Here is a 19478-nt window from a genome sequence, read left to right as displayed (position 1 = left end):
AGAATGACATTGGGATATTGATGGGTATTGCGTTGAATTTGTAGATAGTCCTTGGCAAGATTGTCATTTTCACGATGTTGATTCTTCCAATCCAGGAGCATGGGAGGTTTTTCCATTTCCTCAGTCCTGCTTTAATTTCCTTTTCCAGGGTTTTAAAGTTTTCATCAAAAAGGTCCTTTATTAGTTAAGTTAATTCCTAGGTACTTTATTTTCTTTGAGGCTATTGCAAAAGGAGTTGCTTTCCTGATTGTTGCCTCATTCCTCTCACTGTTGGCATAGAGGAAAGCAGTTGATTTTTGAGGGTTAATTTTATACCCTGCTACCATTCCAAAGTTTTGAATCAGCTCAAGGAGCTTGAGAGCAGATTACAGGCATAAGTCACCGCGCCTCGCCTTAGCTAGCATTTTAAATATGAATTTTACATTAGATTTTTTTTTTTTTGCCAGTCCTAGGCCTTAAACTCAGGACTTGGCCTTGAACTTTCTCAAGATTAGAGCTCTAGCACTTGAGCCACAGTAACATTTCTGGCTTTTTGCTATGCATGTGGTACTGAGGAATCGAACCCGGGTCTTTGTGCATGCTAGGCAAGCACTTAACCACTAGGCTAAACACCTGGCCCTACATTAGATTTTTTTCAATCACAGTGCTTTACCTTGCTATTATTAGTATTGTACCAGTTATCACTATTCAATTCCACTCTCATTATATAAAATTGGAGAATGCCTAATAAGATTTTTATTAAATAAAATAAAGGTTAAGACATGAGTATTCAAACTGAAAAACTATCAAATGAAGCACCAGATCATGTCATGGTAGCACACCGGATCATATACTAGCAGTTCCTCTTGTGAAAGATAGAGCTACTAATGATCTGTGAGAATTTTAGTTTCAAAAATCCTTATTTATCCCATCATCTTGTTTTCCCCATTCCCTTCCCTGATTCAAATTCACAAATAAATGTATATACAGTGCACGAGGTACCAATGTCAGATACAACAAGGGAATAAACACTAGGAGAAGGAAAAAAAAAGGAGTAAAGATATAACCTCACATAGTATACAACAACCATGCTGGGTACTCAAGCCTATAATCCTAGTTAATCAGGAGGCTGAGATCTGAGGATCACAGTTCGAAGACAGTCTGGACAAGAAACTTTGTGGGACCCTGATTTCCAATACACTACTAAAAAAAGCTGAAAGTAGCACTGTGGCTCAAGTGGTAGAGCACTCATTTGAGCAAAAGAAGCTCAGGTACAGTGCCTAGGTCCCGTGTTCAAGCCTCAGGAGCAGCAAACAAACAAACAAATAAGTAAAAAAAAATTTTGAATTGCACTATAATCTTAATTTTCTGAAAAAGGATTGGTAGTGGCTACAAGTACTTGGTGCTCTTGTATGAGGTTACATGTGCAAAAATGATTTCAAAATACTTTATACCTCTCTTTTTTCTTTTTCTTTTGTTGGTTGTGGGGCTTGAACTCAGCACCAAGGCACTGTCCCTGAGGTCTTTTTGCTCAAGGCTAGTGCTATACCACTTTCAGTCATATTTCAAGATTCCAATAATTCATGCAGTCATACTGACTGGCTAATTTATAAAAAAAAAAATTCTCTGATAATTCCTGTCACTGAACCGAGCTCAACTTGAAATGAGTATTTCAGGGCACACGGTCATATCTATACTCTTTGAATTCAAATGAACAAATGAATTTCTTTGTTCATTTCTAATACCTTAGCACTGTTGGCCTCTCTTAAGCAGCTCTTCTTTCACTGCTAGGAAAAGTACTGGAATGTCAGGATATCTTTATCTCTGAATTATTATCCTGTGATGAACCTCTTCCTTCTATACCCTACACCTCTATTAGAAGGCACTATTTCTTTAGAATTATAGCAGAGGGAACAGAGATGGGAAGAGGTACTGAGGAAGACAGGGATAAACTTACCTGCTTTAAATGGGAATGTGACCCCATCGGCAGAGCCTGGATTACTATTGACAGAGCCTGGATTAGCATCTATTCCTTCACCCTCAGAAATATTCTCAGCACCATTACGTACTGGCTCAGGTTCTTCTCCATTTTCTTCCATAGCTTTCACTCTTTTTAGGTCAGAGGAGTCTCTCTCAAGATGAAACCCTTGACTCATTTTATCTTGTTCTGAGTCAAGTGCTCTGTCAACTGAAAGCTCCTCTTCTGCTTTAGGCTAAAGTATAAGTGAACACAGATGTTATTTCTTTTATTAAGGGTAAATACATATAAAGACCTATACTCATGCCCTCAAAAACACAAGAAAATGTGCCACTCAAGGTAAGAATATCTGTGCTCAGCATATGGTATTAGAATGATGAAAACACTTCACTCATTTCATAACATGGGATAAGGCATACAATTCAAATAGGTACTGAAATGACTAAACATGTGACAAATGAATCTAAAATATACCAAAGGTTAGAATGGAAAGAACTGTTAATTCTTGGAACTTAATCGATATTAAGGAATTCTAGTAAGAAATCTAAAACAAGCACTCCCTTCTCTTGCCACTAAAGCTCAGCACATATAAAAGGAAATACTAGAGAGTATATTTTGAAGCTGTACTTTGGAAAGAAACGAAGACCTTGGGGGAACAAAAGGTCTAAGTTCTAGAAAGACAAACACTTTTCATGTTACAAAGCAGGCACATTACTTAAAGACAGTACATACACACAGAACAGGCTTGAACTCAGAGCTTGGGTGCTGTCCCTGAGCATTTTTACTCAGGGTTGGCACCTCTATTTCCAGCTTTTTATTGGTTAACTGGAGATAAGAGTCTTACAAACTTTCCTATCCAGGATGGCTTTGAATTATCCTCACATCTCAGTCTCCTTAGGCAGGATTATAGACCTAAGCTGTTGGTGCCCAGTACTCAATATATTTATTTTATTTCTTTTCTTTTTTTTTGGTCTTAGGTCCTGGGACTTGAATGCAGGGCCCAGGCAATGTAACTGAGCTTTTGTGCTTAAGACTAGTGCTCTATCATTTGAGCCATAAGCTCTGCTTCCAGATTTTTCAGTAGTTAAGTCTCTCACTTTCCTGCCCGGGCTGGTTTTGAACTGCAATCCTCATATCACAGCTTCCTGAGTAGCTAGGATTACAGGCATGAATCACCAGTGTCAAGCTCAAATATTTTCTTTCTGTGTGCCACTTGAGCCACAGCACCACTTCTGGTGTTTGCTGTTTATGTAGTACTGAGGAATCCCACCTAGGCTTCATGCATGTTAGGCAAGCACTCTACCACTAGGCCACATTCCAAGACCCTCAAACATATCTATATCTATATATTTTTTGGGGAGACAGTCATGGGACTTGAACTTTGGGTCTGGGCGCTGTCCCTGAGCTCTTCAGCTCAAGGCGAACACCCTACCCTTGAGCCACAGCTCTACTTCCTATTTTCTAGAGATTAATTGTAGATAAGAGTCTCATGGCTTTGTAACTTTGTAATGCCCAGGCTGGCTTTGAAAAGTGACCCTCAGATCTCAGACACCTGAGTAGCTAGGATTACAGGTGTGAGTCACCGGGCCCGGCCTCAAATCAATCAATCAATCAATCTATCTATAAATATTTTTTGGGGGGGGGGGACAGTCCTGGGCCTTGAACTCAGGGCCTGAATACTGTCCTTGGGCTATCTCAAGGCTGGCACTCTACCACTTGAGCCACAGTACCACTTCTGGATTCTTTCTATGTACGTGGTATTGAGGAACCCAACCTGGGTCTTTGTGCATGCTAGGCAAGCACTCTATCACTAGGCCAAAGTCCCATCCCCTCAAATATATTTTTTAAAGAAAGGAAGAATTGAATTTACCCCTCAGATTATTTCTATGTATCTCAGTGTTAGGTATCAGAAAAGGTCCTTATGTGAGATCACAATTCTGTCCAGCAAAATTTACCATGAAATTTAAGTCTCTTTTTCATGAAGCAGAGGACAATACAGTGGAAAAATTCCAATTACACTAGAAGAAGTAAAAAAAATTAGGATTGGTTTTGCACAGCATTGAGTGCCAAGAAATATTTTACCTGAACTATGAAATTATGCTTTAAGAAATGAGTGACAGGGCCGGGAGTTTGGCCTAGTGGTAGAGTGCCTGCCTAGCATGCACAAAGACCTGGGTCCAATTCCTTGGTACCATATACATAGAAAAAACATGGAAGTGGTGCTGAGGCTTAAGTGGCAGAGCTCTAGCCTTGAGAAAGCCCAAGGACAGTGTTCAGGCCCTGAACTCAAGCCCAGGACTGGCAAAAAAAAAAAAAAAAAAAAAAAAAAAAAAAAGCGGAAATAATATACAAGTCAGATCACAGAGAAAAGATACAAATAAAAATTTTCTCTTTTTCTGTCAGTCCTAGAACTTGAACTCAGGGCCTGGGCACTGTCCTTGAATACTTTTTGCTCAAGGCTATAGCACTCTGCCACTTGAGCCACAGTGCCACTTCCGGCTTTTTCTGTGTATGTGGTTCTGGGGAAACAAACCCAAGCTTTGTGCATGGTAGGCAAGCATGCTATCACTAGGCCATGTTCCTGGCTCACAAATAAAAATTTTCTAAGCCAGGCATGTAATCCTACCTACCTGCGTAGGAGGCTGAAATCTGATGATCAAGGTTCAAAGCCAGCCCGGGCACAAAAGAATTTGACACCCTTATAAATGAGGCTTGGCTCAAGGTCGAGTAGTAGCACTGAGCTGAAAAGCTCAAGGACAGGGTCCAGGCCAAGTTCAAGCCCCATGACCCCCCCCACAAAACAAACAAACAAACAAACAAATAAATAAAATTCTATCAGCAGAAACTGACTTCTATTTTTGATGGTACTGGAGTTCAACCTCAAGATCTGAGCTTTCTAAACAGGTGCTTTTAGCATTAATCATGCCTCCAGCCCTGACTTTTTTTTTGATAGTTCTTTTTCAGATATGTCTTACTTCCTCGCTGGGTACAAGCCACCTATGTTAAGCTTCATGGCAGATAGATTAGCATATGCATTCCAAGTTCAGGTTTTTAGTTGAGCAGGTGTTTCACAGACTTATTTTGCCTGTGTTGGCGTCATTAGGCCACTTCAACAACCTCAGATTCTCAAGTAACTAGGATTACATGTGAGAGCCACCAGCAGTGCCCAGAAAAAACAGATGCTTTTGAAGTCTTGGTTCCATAAGGAAAGTAAAAGTACCTGCAAATACACACACATACACATGCAAACAAGTCTCTGCCCATAGAAGGGAAAGTATTCTGAACATCAATCAGCAGGCTCAAGCAGGAGGAATGGCCCTGTCATTCAATAACTGTCTCAAACAAAACAAAATACATACCTAATCTAATGAAGTATTTGGAAATGATTTTTTTGTTCTGAAATGCTGAGAAGAAAGTATCCTTTAAACACTGAGAAAGACATTTACTGACAGTGAATCATGAATAATCAAGAACATCACAGTCTAATCAGTGGAAGCTCAGTGACTCATATCTATAATCTCAATTACCTGGGAGGCAGAGACAGTAGAATAAAAAATGGAAATGACCTCCTCCTCTTCCTCCTTTTCTTTTCTTTTGCTGGTCCTAGGGCTTCAACTCAGGGCCTGAGCACTGTCTTGAGCATCTTTGTTCTTAAGGCTAGTGCCCTATTTCTTGAGCCACAATGTCACTGGCAGGCTTGAATTTTAATCCTTAAATGTCAGCCTCCTGAGTAGCTAGGATTATAGGCATGAGCCACAAGCACCCAACAAGGATCCAGGAGTTTAAAAGCCTAGTGGGAGAGTGCTTGCTTAGCATGCATGAAGATCTGGGTTGGATTCCTCAGTACCACATACATAGAAAAAAGATGGAAGTAGTGCTGCGGCTCAAGTGGTAGAGCTCTAGTCTCAAGTACAAAGATGCTCAAAGACAGTGCTCAGGCCCTGTGTTCAAGCCCCTGAAATGGCAAAAATAAAACAAACAACAACAAAAACAAACAGGAAATATTTGTGATTCCAGGCTAAGGCCCACAGAAAAGTTTATCTAAGCAAAGAGATGCTGGGCACTACCTGTATCCAGGAATTACTTTGGACCTTATCCTTAAAGTCTCTAATCCCCCCCCCCCCCCCGCACGCTCGTGTGCACGCGTTCTCTCTCTCTTTCTCTCTCTCTCTCTCTCTCTCTCTCTCTCTCTCTCTCTCTCTCTCTCTCTTTCTCTCACACACACACACACACACACACACATACACACACACACTCAAAATAAGCAGTGTGTCTCAGAGGTAAGGGCCAAGTGTAAAGCCTTAAGTTCAAAATCTAGTATCAATAGAACCAAATAAACATTTGATGGGTACATTGGTGCCTACCTGTGAGACAAAAAAACTGCACTAAAAAAATTCAGTCATGGGGCCCCGAGTTTGGCCTAGTGGTCGAGTGCTTGCCTAGCATGCATGAAGACCCGGGTTCAATTCCTAGGTACCACATACATAGAAAAAACCCGAAAGTGGTGCTGAGGATCAAGTGGTAGAGCTCCTTGAGCTCAAGCCCAGGACTGGAAGAAGGGAAAAAAAAAAAGTTCAGTCACCTTAGGCAAAATAAAACAGTAAAATTCAACCTCAAAAACAAAATACAACTGTCAGGCCAAGTGTCAGCAGTTTATGCCTATAATCCTAGATCCTTGGGAGGCTGAGATTTGAGGACTGAGGTTTTAAAGGCAGCTGGAAAAATAAACAAAAAACTAGGAATGTGGCTTAGTGGTAGAGTGCTTGCCTAGCATGCATGAAGCCCTGGGTTAGATTCTTCAATACCAAATAAACAGAAAAATGCAGAAGTGATGCTATGGCTCAAGTAGTAGAGTGCTAAGCCTTGAGCAAAAGTGCCCATGCCCTTAATTCAAGCTCCAAGACTGGGGGAAAAAAAAAGCAGCCAGAAGTGGAGTTGTTACTAAAGTGGTAGAATGCTGGCTTTGAGCAAAGAAGCTCAGGGATAGTGCCAAGCCCTAACTTCAAGGACTCAAGTGCACGCACATGTACATACACTCAGTGACAGCATCTAGTACCCAACCCCCCAGTTCAAGACCCATAACTGATACTAAAAAAATAAAAGGAAAGTGCCACTTATGATAGCCAATGCCTATAATCCTTGTTAGTTGGAAAGCAAAGATTTTCTTTGCAGTCCTGGGGTTAGAACTCAAGAGCTCACGCTCACACAGGCATTGGACTGGGTTTCCACACCACTAGTCCTTAACATGTAAGTTTTTAAATTGTAAGAAAATCATTCTGACAACTATAGATGTAATTATTGATGAAATATCTTTAAAATTTTCAAATAAAATTAGAATGCTTTAAACAGTGATATTAACTGAAAAATTTTTGTGTTACTTTTCAAGGCTACACTGGCACCCACCTGCATATTACTTTTAAAGGCTGAAAAACTTAAGGGAGTACCTCATCATTGGCAAAGAGGCAAGAGTAATATTTAATAAGCTATTTTAAAATACGATATCAGGAACTGTACAAGACTAGATTTTCTGAAGGAAGTGTGTATACAAATTTTATTTTATTTTTAAAATAGAAGATTAGAAAATAAAAGTAGCCAAAAGATTAGGAAAGGCATGTTTAGAAAATAATAAACTAAAACAATTATAGTAAACTAAGATTAATGGGCCACTTTTGACTTATGACTTTGTGTAAAGCATGTAAGATTAAGATGGGTTATTATAAGTGCTGCTGTGGCTCAAAGTGGTAGAATGTTAGCCTTGAGTGAATAAAGCTCAAGGACAAGGACAGCACCCAGGACCCGAACTCAAACCTGACAATCAACAAAAAACAAAATAAAAAGATTGTTATTATAAAGTTTTCATAATACAAATTCAAATTTCAGTTATCTACCAGCAAAGGTTTACAAGACTATAACCAGGAATTCACTCATATATGCGTTGCCTATGGACTGCTTTGGGGATAATGCAGCAGAACCGAAGAGTTACTATAGATCTTAAAAAATCTATCACCACAAACTTCATGGGAAAAGTTTGCTGTTTTAGGAAACCCTATCAAACTACTTTGATATCAAACTAAGCAAAAGGAAAGGATAAACATTTGAAGGTATGAAAGCCGTACTCTACCAATTTAATAAGTTAATAGCTTATGAAGTGTAGCCTTCGATAAAAGGAATAAGGAATAATGTTAGGGAAAAAAATCTCTGAATCTAAAGAAAAATTAGCTTAGGAAGCTTATAGGCATACCAGAAATATATGTGATTCCCATGTCTCTAGAAAGTATTTTATTCTCTGTAGGAGCAGCATTTTCTTGTTAAGCTGAAAGAAGAGTACAGCAACTACTTGTACCTCTACTAACAGCGCCAGGTCTTACCCTGATACCCACAATGAAATCACAGCTATGCACCTTTTTTGTGGTTGCTATGGAATTAACTGTGACATCAATGGAGCATCATATAAAGGTAATGGCGGCATAAGGGAAGCAGCAAAGGGGTACTGTTAGCTGCAGCATTATGAAAAAAAACCTAAGGATGTAAATTCACTTAAAGTTGCCTTAATTTATGTATCTTAAATGTAATCACTTAAATATGATCATTTTTACCTTTGGTAAAAATTATTTCAGTAGATTATAAAAACAGCTTAAGGCCAGGCATGGTGGTCCTTCCTATAATCAAAGAACTATTCAGGAGGCTGAGGTAAGAGGTTGCCATCCAAGCCACCCTGGTCTATATAAGACCCTGCCTCAAATCAACAAGGACAAAAAAGCAAAACCCAAAACACCAAACCAAAACATAATGGCTTAAAAATCAAGACATGCTGGTGTACACCTGTAATCCTAGCATGGTGACCAAGGCAGAAAGATCCCAAGTTTAAAGCCAGGCAAAGGTTCTACCACAAAACATAGGATCAACAAAATAACAAAATAGCTTAGAGAAAAATAGCTACATGATTGTTTTACATTATTTTAGCGATAAACTTCTGTAGGTGACCCTACGGATATGGCAAACCCAAATTATGAAATGTTTACGGCAACTTTTAGGACCAAATTCCTTATCCTCACGTCTTTTCTTTTTCGGTGGGTCATAGGGCTTGAACTCTGAGCCTGGGCACTGTCCCTGAGCTCTTCAACTGAAGGATACCGCCCTACCTCTTGAGTCTCAGTACCAGTTCCCATTTTCTAGTGGTTAATTGGAGATAAGAGTGTCATGGACTTTAGTGCCTGAGCTGGCTTAGGAACCATGACCCTCAGATCTCAGACTCCATGAGCCACTGTGTCCAGCTTCTTCACATCTTTTCCTTTGTCTTTTTTCTCTCCTTTTTTTCTTTTGTGGGTCATGGGCTTGAACTCAGGCTGGGCACTGTCCCTGAGATCTTCAGCTCAAGGCTGTTACTCTACCCTTGATCAAAGTCCCACTTTCCGTTTTCTAGAGGTTAATTGGAGATAGTCTCAGGTCCTTTGGGGCCAGGCTGGCTTTGAACCTTGAACCTCAGATCTCAGCCTCCTGAGTAGCTAGGATTACAGGGATGAGCCATCGGCCGGCTTTTGCATCTTTTCTTTGAAGTTGGTTATTTTTAACCTTTAGCAAAATCTAGTAAGGTTTATTTAAAGCTGGACATGAAGTAGTTATGTTACTTGAATACAGGGAAGATAGATAGTAGCTTCTACATCTCCCTCTATTTTATTGGTATACTTTACTAACACTGCAAGTAAGTAACTTTTTTTTGGGGGGGTGGTGTTGGTTGTAGGGCTTGAACTCAGACTGGGTACTGTCCCTGAGCTCTTCAGCTCAAGGCTACCATCCTCCCTTGACAAATGAATAATTTTTTTAAAGATGGTTTGTTTGCCAGATTAGTCATTCTAATTATGTTAAGACAAATAAATTTTGAATTAGGAAAAGGGGGAGAGTTAATAAAAATTTGGCCTTCTGATCAAGCAGGTATTAGGGATTGAATCCAAAGCTACACACCTTATATACTAAGTACTCTGTCCCTGAGCTATTAACTCAGCCACTTAAGAAGTATTATTATGTGAAATGAGTCGTTTAAAAATTATTTATTTATCTGAGTGTCATTGGGGTTTGAACTCTGGGCCTTGTGATTAAGCATTTCACCATATACCACATCCTAGCCCGTTTAGATTTAGTTATTTTTCAGATGGATCCTCCCAGCCCTGCTCCCTTGGATTACAATCCTACTTACACTTGTACCAGGTAAGTAGGACAAGGAATAAGAGGATATGGTAGTTAGCATGCCTAACCCACACAAACATAGAGGACTTATTAGCTTTTGTTGGGACTAGCCTCAAACTGTAATCTTCCTGTTCTTTACTTCTTAAGTAGTTGGTGTTACAGGTCTGAGGCATGGTGTCTAGGCCCAAAGGTTACCGTTTAGAAAATGGAGTTTTGAATTCAATGAAAGTAAGCAAAGGAAATCTTTGAAAAACTTTACAGTAAAGAGGAAAATAGCTTCAAAAGTAGGTATGTCAAGTTTTGCTAGAGAAACTCTCTTTAAATAATAGCTCAAGAAAGAGATAAAAATATGTCATATGAAAAGACAATGATCAGACAGTGAGCTATAGTTATTTACTGCTACTTACCTCCAATTCTGCCTCCAACACCTCTTCAGTAGTTCGGTTATGGTCTTTTGGTTTCTTCCACATCTTTGGTGCATTAATAACTGTTTGCACTGAAATATAAGATGGAGACCTATTGGTTACCACATTATAATCAAGATGAGAATTATTATTATTATTACATTCAACAGAAGAAAAGAGAAAATAATCTCCATATAGGAGAGAGTTGGACCATCAAATAAACAAGTATTCAGATATAGCCCAGACAATTAAATGATAAACGTCTTAGGCACAAATTCAAGGGTTCTGGTTCCTCCTACATGATTACAAGTCATATCTAGCATATGATTCTGGTGGGACTGGGCATCTCTAATCTGAATGAGTTGGGACGAACTAATAATGTTCTGACCAGGTTGGCCCTCAACCACAATCTGCCTAATCTCTGTCTCACAAGTGCCTGAGATTAACACCTGGGATTATCAAGTTCACAATGTGTATTTCAAAAATGAAAAATAGAATTCTTAGAAAAGAATGTAAAGCCAGGCACTAGTGGCTTATGTCTGTAATCTTAGCTACTCAGGAGGCTGAGATCTGAGGATCAAGGTTCAAAGCCAGCGTGGGCACAAAAGTACCTGAGACTCTTTATCTCCAATTAATCTCTAGAAAATGAGAAGTGGGGCTTGGCTCAAGTGGAGGGCAGTAGCTTTGAGCTGAAGAGCTCAAGGCCTAGCCCAGGCCCAGCCCAAGCCCTATGATCCACCAAACAAACCAACAAACAAACAAAAAGAATTTCTACATAACAAGATTGCACCTCAACTCGTTTCCTTGGCTAGGAAGCACACATTTCTTCTAAGAGAAATGTCATTAAGTCTAAGCTTTTACAAAGCAGTGGAAAAGTTGGAAAAATATGAATTACTCTAAATAATTGCAGATCCAAGGTAAACCACTGAATCCAAGTATGAAAACAGTACAGAGTATAGAGATCTAATGCCAAATGACATTGTAATGTACAAGCTACTGTTGTACTATTACTGATTAGGAGATGCAGTAAAATTTGGGTTAACCATAAACAATGCTGGGGGTATAGGAGAAGTATGGAAGGAGGGAGAGGTAGAGAGAGAAGAAAATAGGGAGGGGAAGAGAGAAAAAAAACTCCATGATTTATAGGACTAAAACTGACTGAGCTAGAATTAAACTTAAGAGGCAGTCACAGATTTGTTCTTCCCTTTATAATCAACTGCACTCAGTTTTGTTAACTAAACAAACATTAGCATATCTGTGAAAGACTATTAGTAATAATAGTACTGGAAATGTAACCCAGGGTCTCACATTTGCTAGAAAAACCATTCTGCACTGGCAACCCAAACAGATCCCACTAGAATTTCCAAGAATGTCCATCTTATCTTTCATTAAAATTCATGTACAATTAATAGTCTTTGTGTGGCAGATTCCTAAAAACCAGAACTTAAGAAGTTGAAAAAAGACTTCTCCCATGAGAACTTTAATTTCCTTTTCTCCTTCCTCTCCCATTACTCTATTCCTTTTTCTTTCTTTGCCAGTATCAGAGCTTAAGCTCTGGGTCATATGTGATTTCACTTAGCTTTTCACATTTATGGCTCACCGTACCAACAAGTGTGCTTTACTAACTTCCTAGGCATTTCTCAGTCCAGTAAGACTGAGAAGATTGAACATCATAGTCAAGTCTAACTGACAGAAGTTAGAGGTGTTGCCTAGTAAGTAGAAGGATGGTAGACATTACTGCTATGGTTGGCAAAACATTCCCTCAGTAAATGATTTAATATTTCTTTTTGTAATCGTAAACAAAAGATTTTTTTTTCAGTCGAGGTAATGTATAGAGGGGTTACAGTTACATTCAGCAGGTAGTAGGGGTGTTACTTCTCACGCATTGATACCCCTTCTTATGTTTTTGTCCCCATTTCCCTCCCCAACCCCCTTCCAATTCATCTTGTTTTCCCCACTCCCCTTTCCTATTTCAAATAAACATATATACAATATACCAGGTAATAAAGTCAGATACAGTAACAATATGAGATTAACCAAAGGGCAAAAAAAAATAGAAGAGAAATAACATAGTACATTAAGAATAACAATCACACAATATAAAGCTCTTGTTTCCATATCCCTGAGATCCTTTCATTTAAGTCTCATCCTATATGACCTTATATAACTAGGTTTTGAGCTATTGTAATCCTCTGTTAGGAGAGTCCTACATGTGTACTAATTATTACAAATGAGGAAAATCATTGAGCCTACAGAAAAGACACACATTTAAAAGATAAATCCAAGCTGGGTTTCAGTAATTCATGGCTGTAACCCAATCTACTCAGGAGGCTGAGATCTGAGGATCATTCAAAGCCAAATTGGGCAGCAAAGTCTGTGAGACATTTATCTCCAAGTAAGCTGAGACTCAAGTGGCAAAGCACTAGCCTTGAGCAAAAAGATCAGGACAGAGCCCAGGTCCTGAGTTCAAGCCCTAAGACCACCCCACACCCACACATACACATATACAAATCCAATGAATAACTGTTGCAGCACAGAGAGTCACATGGCGGGAGGGGGGATCCTATTTTAGAGCCAGGCATAGTGGCTCATGCCTATAATCCTAGCTACTTAAAAGGCTCAGATCTAAGGATCACAGTTCAAAGCAAGCCTGGGTACTAAAGAACCCAATTAACCACTAGAAAATGGAAAGTGGGGCTGTGGTTCAAGGGGTAGGATGGTATCCTTGAGCTGAAGAGCTAAGAGACAGCACCAAGGCCCAGAGTTCAAACCCCAAGACCCACCAAACAAACAAACAAACAAAACCCGGTTTTAACTCTAATATTAACATGAACACTTGGGATTATTTCCTTTCTAAAAGTTATAAAAGGTACAATTAAGTAGGGCACGGTGGCTTGCACCTGTAATCCTAGCTACTCAGGAGGCTAAGATCTGAGGATCAAGGTTCAAGCCAGCAAGTAGGAAGTGTGTGAGACTTTTATCTCCAATTAATCACTAGAAAATGGGAAGTAGGGCTGTAGCTCAAGGGGTAGAGTGGTAGCCTCGAGCTGAAGAGCTCAGGAAGAGGGCCCAGACCCAAAGTTCAAGCTCCATGGCCCACTAAAAAAAAAAGGTACAATTAAAATTTAAAAAGACATAACAGCTACTGAAGGATCATAAAAGAGCAAAAAGTTACATGGATTTAACATCTGATCTTAGTAAACAGTAGTAGATAAAAAATTTGGCTACCTATCAAAACCCACATTAAGATGAAGTTAAAACTGGTTAAAAATCGTATCTAGCGCTGGGAGTTTGGCCTAGTGGTAGAGTGCTTGCTTAGCATGCACAAAGACCTGGGTCTGATTCCTTAGTATCACATACATAGGAAAGCCAGAAGTGGTGCTGCGGCTCAAGTAGTAGAGTAGAGCACTTGCCTTGAGAAAGCCCAAGGACAGTGCCCAGTCCCTGAGTTCAAGCACTAGGGCTGGCAAAAAAAAAAAAAAAAAAAAATCATATCTAATAATAAGAAACAACTTAGTAGTGCCTAGCACACTGTAGGAACTATTCTTTAGTAGGCACAAGGAACTGTGACAGGCTAGACAAGCGTCCTACATTGAGCTATATCTCCATCCCCATCCCCAATATTTACAATTTATAGTGGATTATGATCTAGTCAATTTGCTTTCACAAATACTATAGTAACTCCTATGCTCCTCTGACATGTATGTAAATATTTTTTTTTAAGTCAAAGATGCTTTTATCAACACTGGTAACTCAGAAACTTTTAAGAGCCTACAAGTCAACACTGATATTTAAGCATTAAGGACCATGCAGCTTTATTTCCCTTTTACCATGGCTTGTTACAACAGTGTAAGAAACTAACCTTCGTTTAAAAAAAAGCAATTAATAGTCATCAAAACTGAGCAGAATTTAGGGTAAACTAATCTGACAAAGATATTAAAGGAAACAAGATGGTTCTATTATGAATATACATGGCTGGGGGCCAGGAGTTTGGCCTAGTGTTAGAGTGCTTTTCTAGCATGCCCGAAGACCCAGGTTAGGTCTTCAGTATGTATGTGGTCCTCAGTACCACATACATAGAAAAGCCAGAACTGGCGCTGTGGCTCAAGGACAGGGCTTAGGCCCTGAGTTCAAGGCCCTGAGTTCAGGGCCCAGCACTAGGAAAAAAAAAAAAAAAAGAATATACATGGGTGGGAGTGCAGGTGCACAGAGGAACTCAGGAAGCTAAGAAGCTGAAGCAAGAGACTCTGGTGTTCAAAACCAACTGGAGCTACAGAGTGACATCATGTTTCAAAAATCCAAATTACCTAAAATACTAAAGGAAAAAGGAAAAAGAACAAATTATATAATGGATGATTATCTGTGTGGCTCTGTAAAGATTTCCTTTAGTCTGTAATGTCATTAGTTACCTGTGGCTTTTACTACAAGTTTGTAAATGTTTATTCAACAATAAAATAGTATTTTCTCCTTTGTGTTCGCTTTTCTATGTTCTGATAAGAATGAGAAGGCAGAGATGCACTAGTGGCTCATACCTGTAATCTTAGCTACTCAGGAGGCTATGATCGGAGAGTCATGGTTCAAAGCCAGACTGGACCACAAAGTCCACAAAGCTCTGATCTCCAATTAACCACCAGAAAACCAGAAGTGGTGTTGTAGCACTAACCTAGTGTAAAAGAGCTAAGGGACAGAGTCTAGGCCCTAAGTTTAAGCCCCAGGAGCAGTTCCCCAACCCACCCAGCCCCTGACCCCTACTGCAAAAAAAAAAAAAAGTTTAAATTGAGCAGAAAAGGCCAAGAGCATGTGATTATATAAACGCCAGGTATTAAGACTGTTCTAGCTCTCCATTATTTTGGAATACAAGAATTACTTCCTAGGCTGAGGACTTGTGATTAATGTGTCAAAACTCCAGATCCCTCCTGTACTGAGGTGATATGAACTGAGACTGAATATTAAGAATATATACATCACAATGAGAGGGAGGGGACAAGTAGACTGTACATAAAGAATAGAATGTTCCAACAATGGAACCTTTAAAAAGTTCCAACCCCCTTATATCTGGTTTCAAACCTTTCTTATTCATTCTTGACATTTTTTCACATTTTTCTTTACCTCTTCCTCTCTTAGATTTCTGATTCTTCATGTTAGCACTAAATGTTTCTTACTATATCTATTCAGGATCTCTGTTCTTCAACCTAGTGACTATAAATTTCATTCTATATCCACCCCCACCCATCTTTATTTCTTTCAGAAATTCTCATGGGAATATAGAAGATGCCTCGATTTCTCTACAAAACTGGTGAAACAGAAGGAACAGGTGAGAAAGTTTTTAATGAAGATAAATTGGCAAAAAACTATGATAATGTATTTGTTGGAGACTGCTGTTTGAGACATATGTGAACTTGATAATAACATTTTTCATTACAGATTAAGAACAGGCTTTGGGGACCGGGAGTTTGGCCTAGTGATAGAGTGCTTGCCTAGAAAGCAGGAAGACCCAGGTTCGATTCCTCGGTAGCACATACATTGAAAAAAGCCAGAAATGGTGCTGAAGCTCAAGTGGTAAGCTCTAGCCTTGAGAAAACGCAAGAACAGTACTCAGGCTCTGAGCTCAAGCCCAGGACTGGCAAGGAAAAAAAAAAAATTATGGGCCACGAGTTTGGTCTAGTTGGTAGAGTGCTTGCCTAGAACACAGGAAGATCCAGGTTCAATTCCTCGTACGACATACATAGAAAAAAGCAGGCTTTGGCTCTGACAGTTTCCTAAGGAGAGTGTGAGCTGGTCTTCCCCATGCCCTAGTACTGGAAACAGAACAGTATAATAAAACAAAAAGTCTATCCTTAAATTCTGTCAAAAACGCACATTTAAAAGAATTTAATTTTTTGCCTGCCTCTCTCCCTCCCCCCCCTTTTTTTTTTTTTTTTGGTGGGTCTGGGCCTGGGCACTGTCCCTGAGTTCTTCAGTCAAGGCTACTAGCCTACTCCTTGAGTCACAGCCCCACTTTCCGTTTTCTACTGGTTAATTGGAGATAAGAGTCTCAAGTTCTTTAGTGCCCAGACTGGCTTTGAACCTTGATCCTCAGATCTCAGCCTTCTGAGTAGACAGGATTATAGGCACAAGCCACTGCACACTGCTTTTTTTTTTTTTTTTTTTTTTTTTTGCAGTCCTGGGGCTTGAACTCAGGGCCTGAGCGCTGTCCTTGGGCTTTCTCAAGGCTAGAGCTCTACCACTTGAGCCACAGAACCACTTCTATTTTGTTTTTTTGGTGGGTCATGGGGCTTGAACTCAGCCTGGGCACAGTCCCTGACCTCTTCAGCTCAAGGCTCTGCCCTACCCCTAGGCCTGGGCATTGTCCTTTTGCTCTTGGGCTCAAGGCTATAGAACTACTCTAGAATCAAGCCCCACTCCCCGTTTTCTAGAGGTTAATTGAAGAGTCTCAGGTCCTTTTGTGCCCAGGCTGGCTTTGAACCTTGATCCTCACATCTCAGCCTCCTGAGTTCCTAGGATTACAGGCATGAGCCACTGTGCCCCTTGCCCCACTCTGTGGTGGTTTTTTTTTTTTTTTTAATGTATATGTAGTACCAAGGAATTGAACACTGGTATTCATGCATGCTAGGCAAGTACTCTACCACTAGGCCAAACTCCCAGCCCCTACCTCAAAAACTATCAGAACCACCTTTAATTACAGTGATGCTTTCAGTAACAGCTTTTTTCTTACAACTTTCCCATTCTATTGTTTTTAAATTTTACTGTCCTATAGCTATTATTTCCTTTCTTTAATTCCTTTTGACTTTAAATCTACTACTAATTTCTTTAAGGAGAAGCTCAAGTCAACAACATAAGAACATTTTTTTTTTCAAAATAGGCAGTTAGTGGTTTAAACTATTTAAACACTGTTTTAGCAAGGTGTCAGCAGCTCACACCTATAATCCTACCTACTCAAGAAGCTACAATCTGAAGATCATTGTTCAAAACAAGCCTGGGAGGGAAAAATTTGCAAGACTCTTATCTCTAAAAACCCAGAAGTGATGTTATAGCTGAAGTGATAGAGCACTAGCCTTGAGCCCAAAACCTCAGGGACAGTGTCCAAACCCTTGAGTTCAAGGCCCAGAACTGGCACATCCCCACGGGGAAAAAAAAAACTAAGCAGAAAAAGCAGATCACTAAAATGTTCAAGTCTTAATGCCTTGATCCTATGAAGAGGTAACCTTACATAATGATATCCAATGTGGTCAAATTAAACATCTTAATAGATTGTTAGCCTGTATTGATTGAGTAAGCCCTATGTAATTAAGAGGGTATTTTTAACAATGGCTCAAGAAGCGTGCCCAGGCCCCACCACTGACCAAAGTTGGGGGCAGGGGGAGGGAGAGGAGAGGAACCCTACAGGCAGTGACATCAGTTTCTGTATACTGAATCCATGAATCACTGAGAAAAAATTAATTTCCCAACACCATTTGTATCTTAAAAAAAAAAAAAAAGTCTGGGGCCGGGAGTTTGGCCTAGTGATAGAGTGCTTGCCTAGCATGCACGAAGACCCCGGTTCGATTCCTCAGTACCACATACGTAGCAAAAAGCCAGAAGTGGTGCTATGGTTCAAGTGGTAGAGCTCTAGCTTTGAAAAAACTCCAGGGACAATGCTCAGGCCCTGAGCCCAAGCCCAGGACTGGCAAAAAAAAAAAAAAAAAAAAAAGGTCTGGTTTTCCAATCCTCAAAACACATATGTAATATGTGTTTATAAAATTTTTACATGTATAACTGGTTGCTGATAGCACACACCAATAATCCTAACTACTCAGTGTATGAGACCTATGGATTGGGATTCAGATCCAGCTTGGGTGGAAAAGTCCAGGAGATTTTATCTGCAATTAACCAGTAAAAACCTGGGAGTGAGTCGGGCTGGGAGTTTGGCCTAGTGGTAGAGTGCTTGCCTAGCATGCACAAAGACCCGGGTTTGATTCCTCAGTAACCACATACATAGAAAAAAGCTGAAAGTGGGCTGAGGCTCAAGTGGTAGAGCTCTAGCCTTGAGAAAGTCCAAGGACAGTGCTCAGGCCCTGAGCTCAAGCCCAGGACTGGCAAAAAATAAAACAAAAAACCTGGGAGTGGGGATGTGGCTCAAACTAAAACACAGTAGAGCTAGGTCCTGACTCCAAACCCTAGTACCAGCACACGCACAACATATAATCACACACACAAACACACACAAACCAAAACTTGTGCATAAATCTTTTATGTATGTGCCAGTCTGGCTAATGTTCCTGAACTTCTTTTGCTTAAGACTTAGGCTTCTATCACTTAAGCCACAGCTCTACTTTCAGCTGCTTGGTAGTCTATTGAAAAAATTTTCCTGCTTGGAAAACCATGGCCCTCATATGTCAGCTTCCCGAGTAGCTAATACTTGGTGTGAACCACCAGCACCTGCCTGAGCAAAATTTTGAGTGTTTAATATGAATGCCGTATTAGTTGATATGAATTACTGAATGTTTTAGTTTTTTTTTTTTTTCTGCCAGTCCTGGGGACTGAACTCAGGGACTGAGCACTGTCCTTGGGCTTTCATCAAGGCTGGTGCTCTGCCACAGCACCACTTCTGGCTTCTCTATGTATGTGGTACCAAGAAATCAAACACAGGTCTTCGTGCATGCTAGGCAAGCATTCTATCACTAGGCCAAATCCCGGCCCCTGATTCTGATTTTTAAAGTAGAGGAGAGCAATGCTACCTTACACACATTTGTGTAAGTTAAAATACAAAGGCCAAGGAAAGCTAATATAAAAAGTTGGTAGAGCTGGGAATGGTAGAGGGCTTACTGGTAGAGTGCTTGCTTGGTATACATGATTCCCTGGGTTTGATTCCTCAGTACCACATAAATAGAAAAGGCTGTAAGTGGTGCTGTGGCTCAAGTGGTAGAGTGCTAGCTAGCCCGGAGCACAGAGAA

At 40.0% G+C, this 19478-nt stretch overlaps 1 protein-coding gene across 20 annotated transcripts in view; it reads right to left on the bottom strand.

Moving 5' to 3' along the window:
* Eif4g3 (eukaryotic translation initiation factor 4 gamma 3) overlaps positions 1-19478 on the bottom strand; it is a 224921-nt gene that overhangs the window by 74509 nt on the left and 130934 nt on the right. For all 20 annotated transcript variants that reach the window (XM_090335635.1, XM_090335639.1, XM_090335656.1 and 17 more), the window contains 2 exons: positions 10549-10637; positions 1937-2192 (listed from right to left, as the gene is read on the bottom strand). In XM_090335635.1, the coding sequence (XP_090191761.1) occupies positions 1937-2192; positions 10549-10637 (345 nt within the window). The remainder of the gene's footprint in view (positions 1-1936; positions 2193-10548; positions 10638-19478) is intronic.

This window comes from Megascapheus bottae, chromosome 6 (assembly GCF_031878675.1).
Source record: "Megascapheus bottae isolate mThoBot1 chromosome 6, mThoBot2.hap1, whole genome shotgun sequence".
Classification (NCBI taxonomy): Eukaryota; Metazoa; Chordata; class Mammalia; order Rodentia; family Geomyidae; genus Megascapheus; species Megascapheus bottae.
The sequence above is the reverse complement of the archived record's forward strand: the minus strand, read 5'-3'. Positions and strand labels throughout refer to the sequence as shown.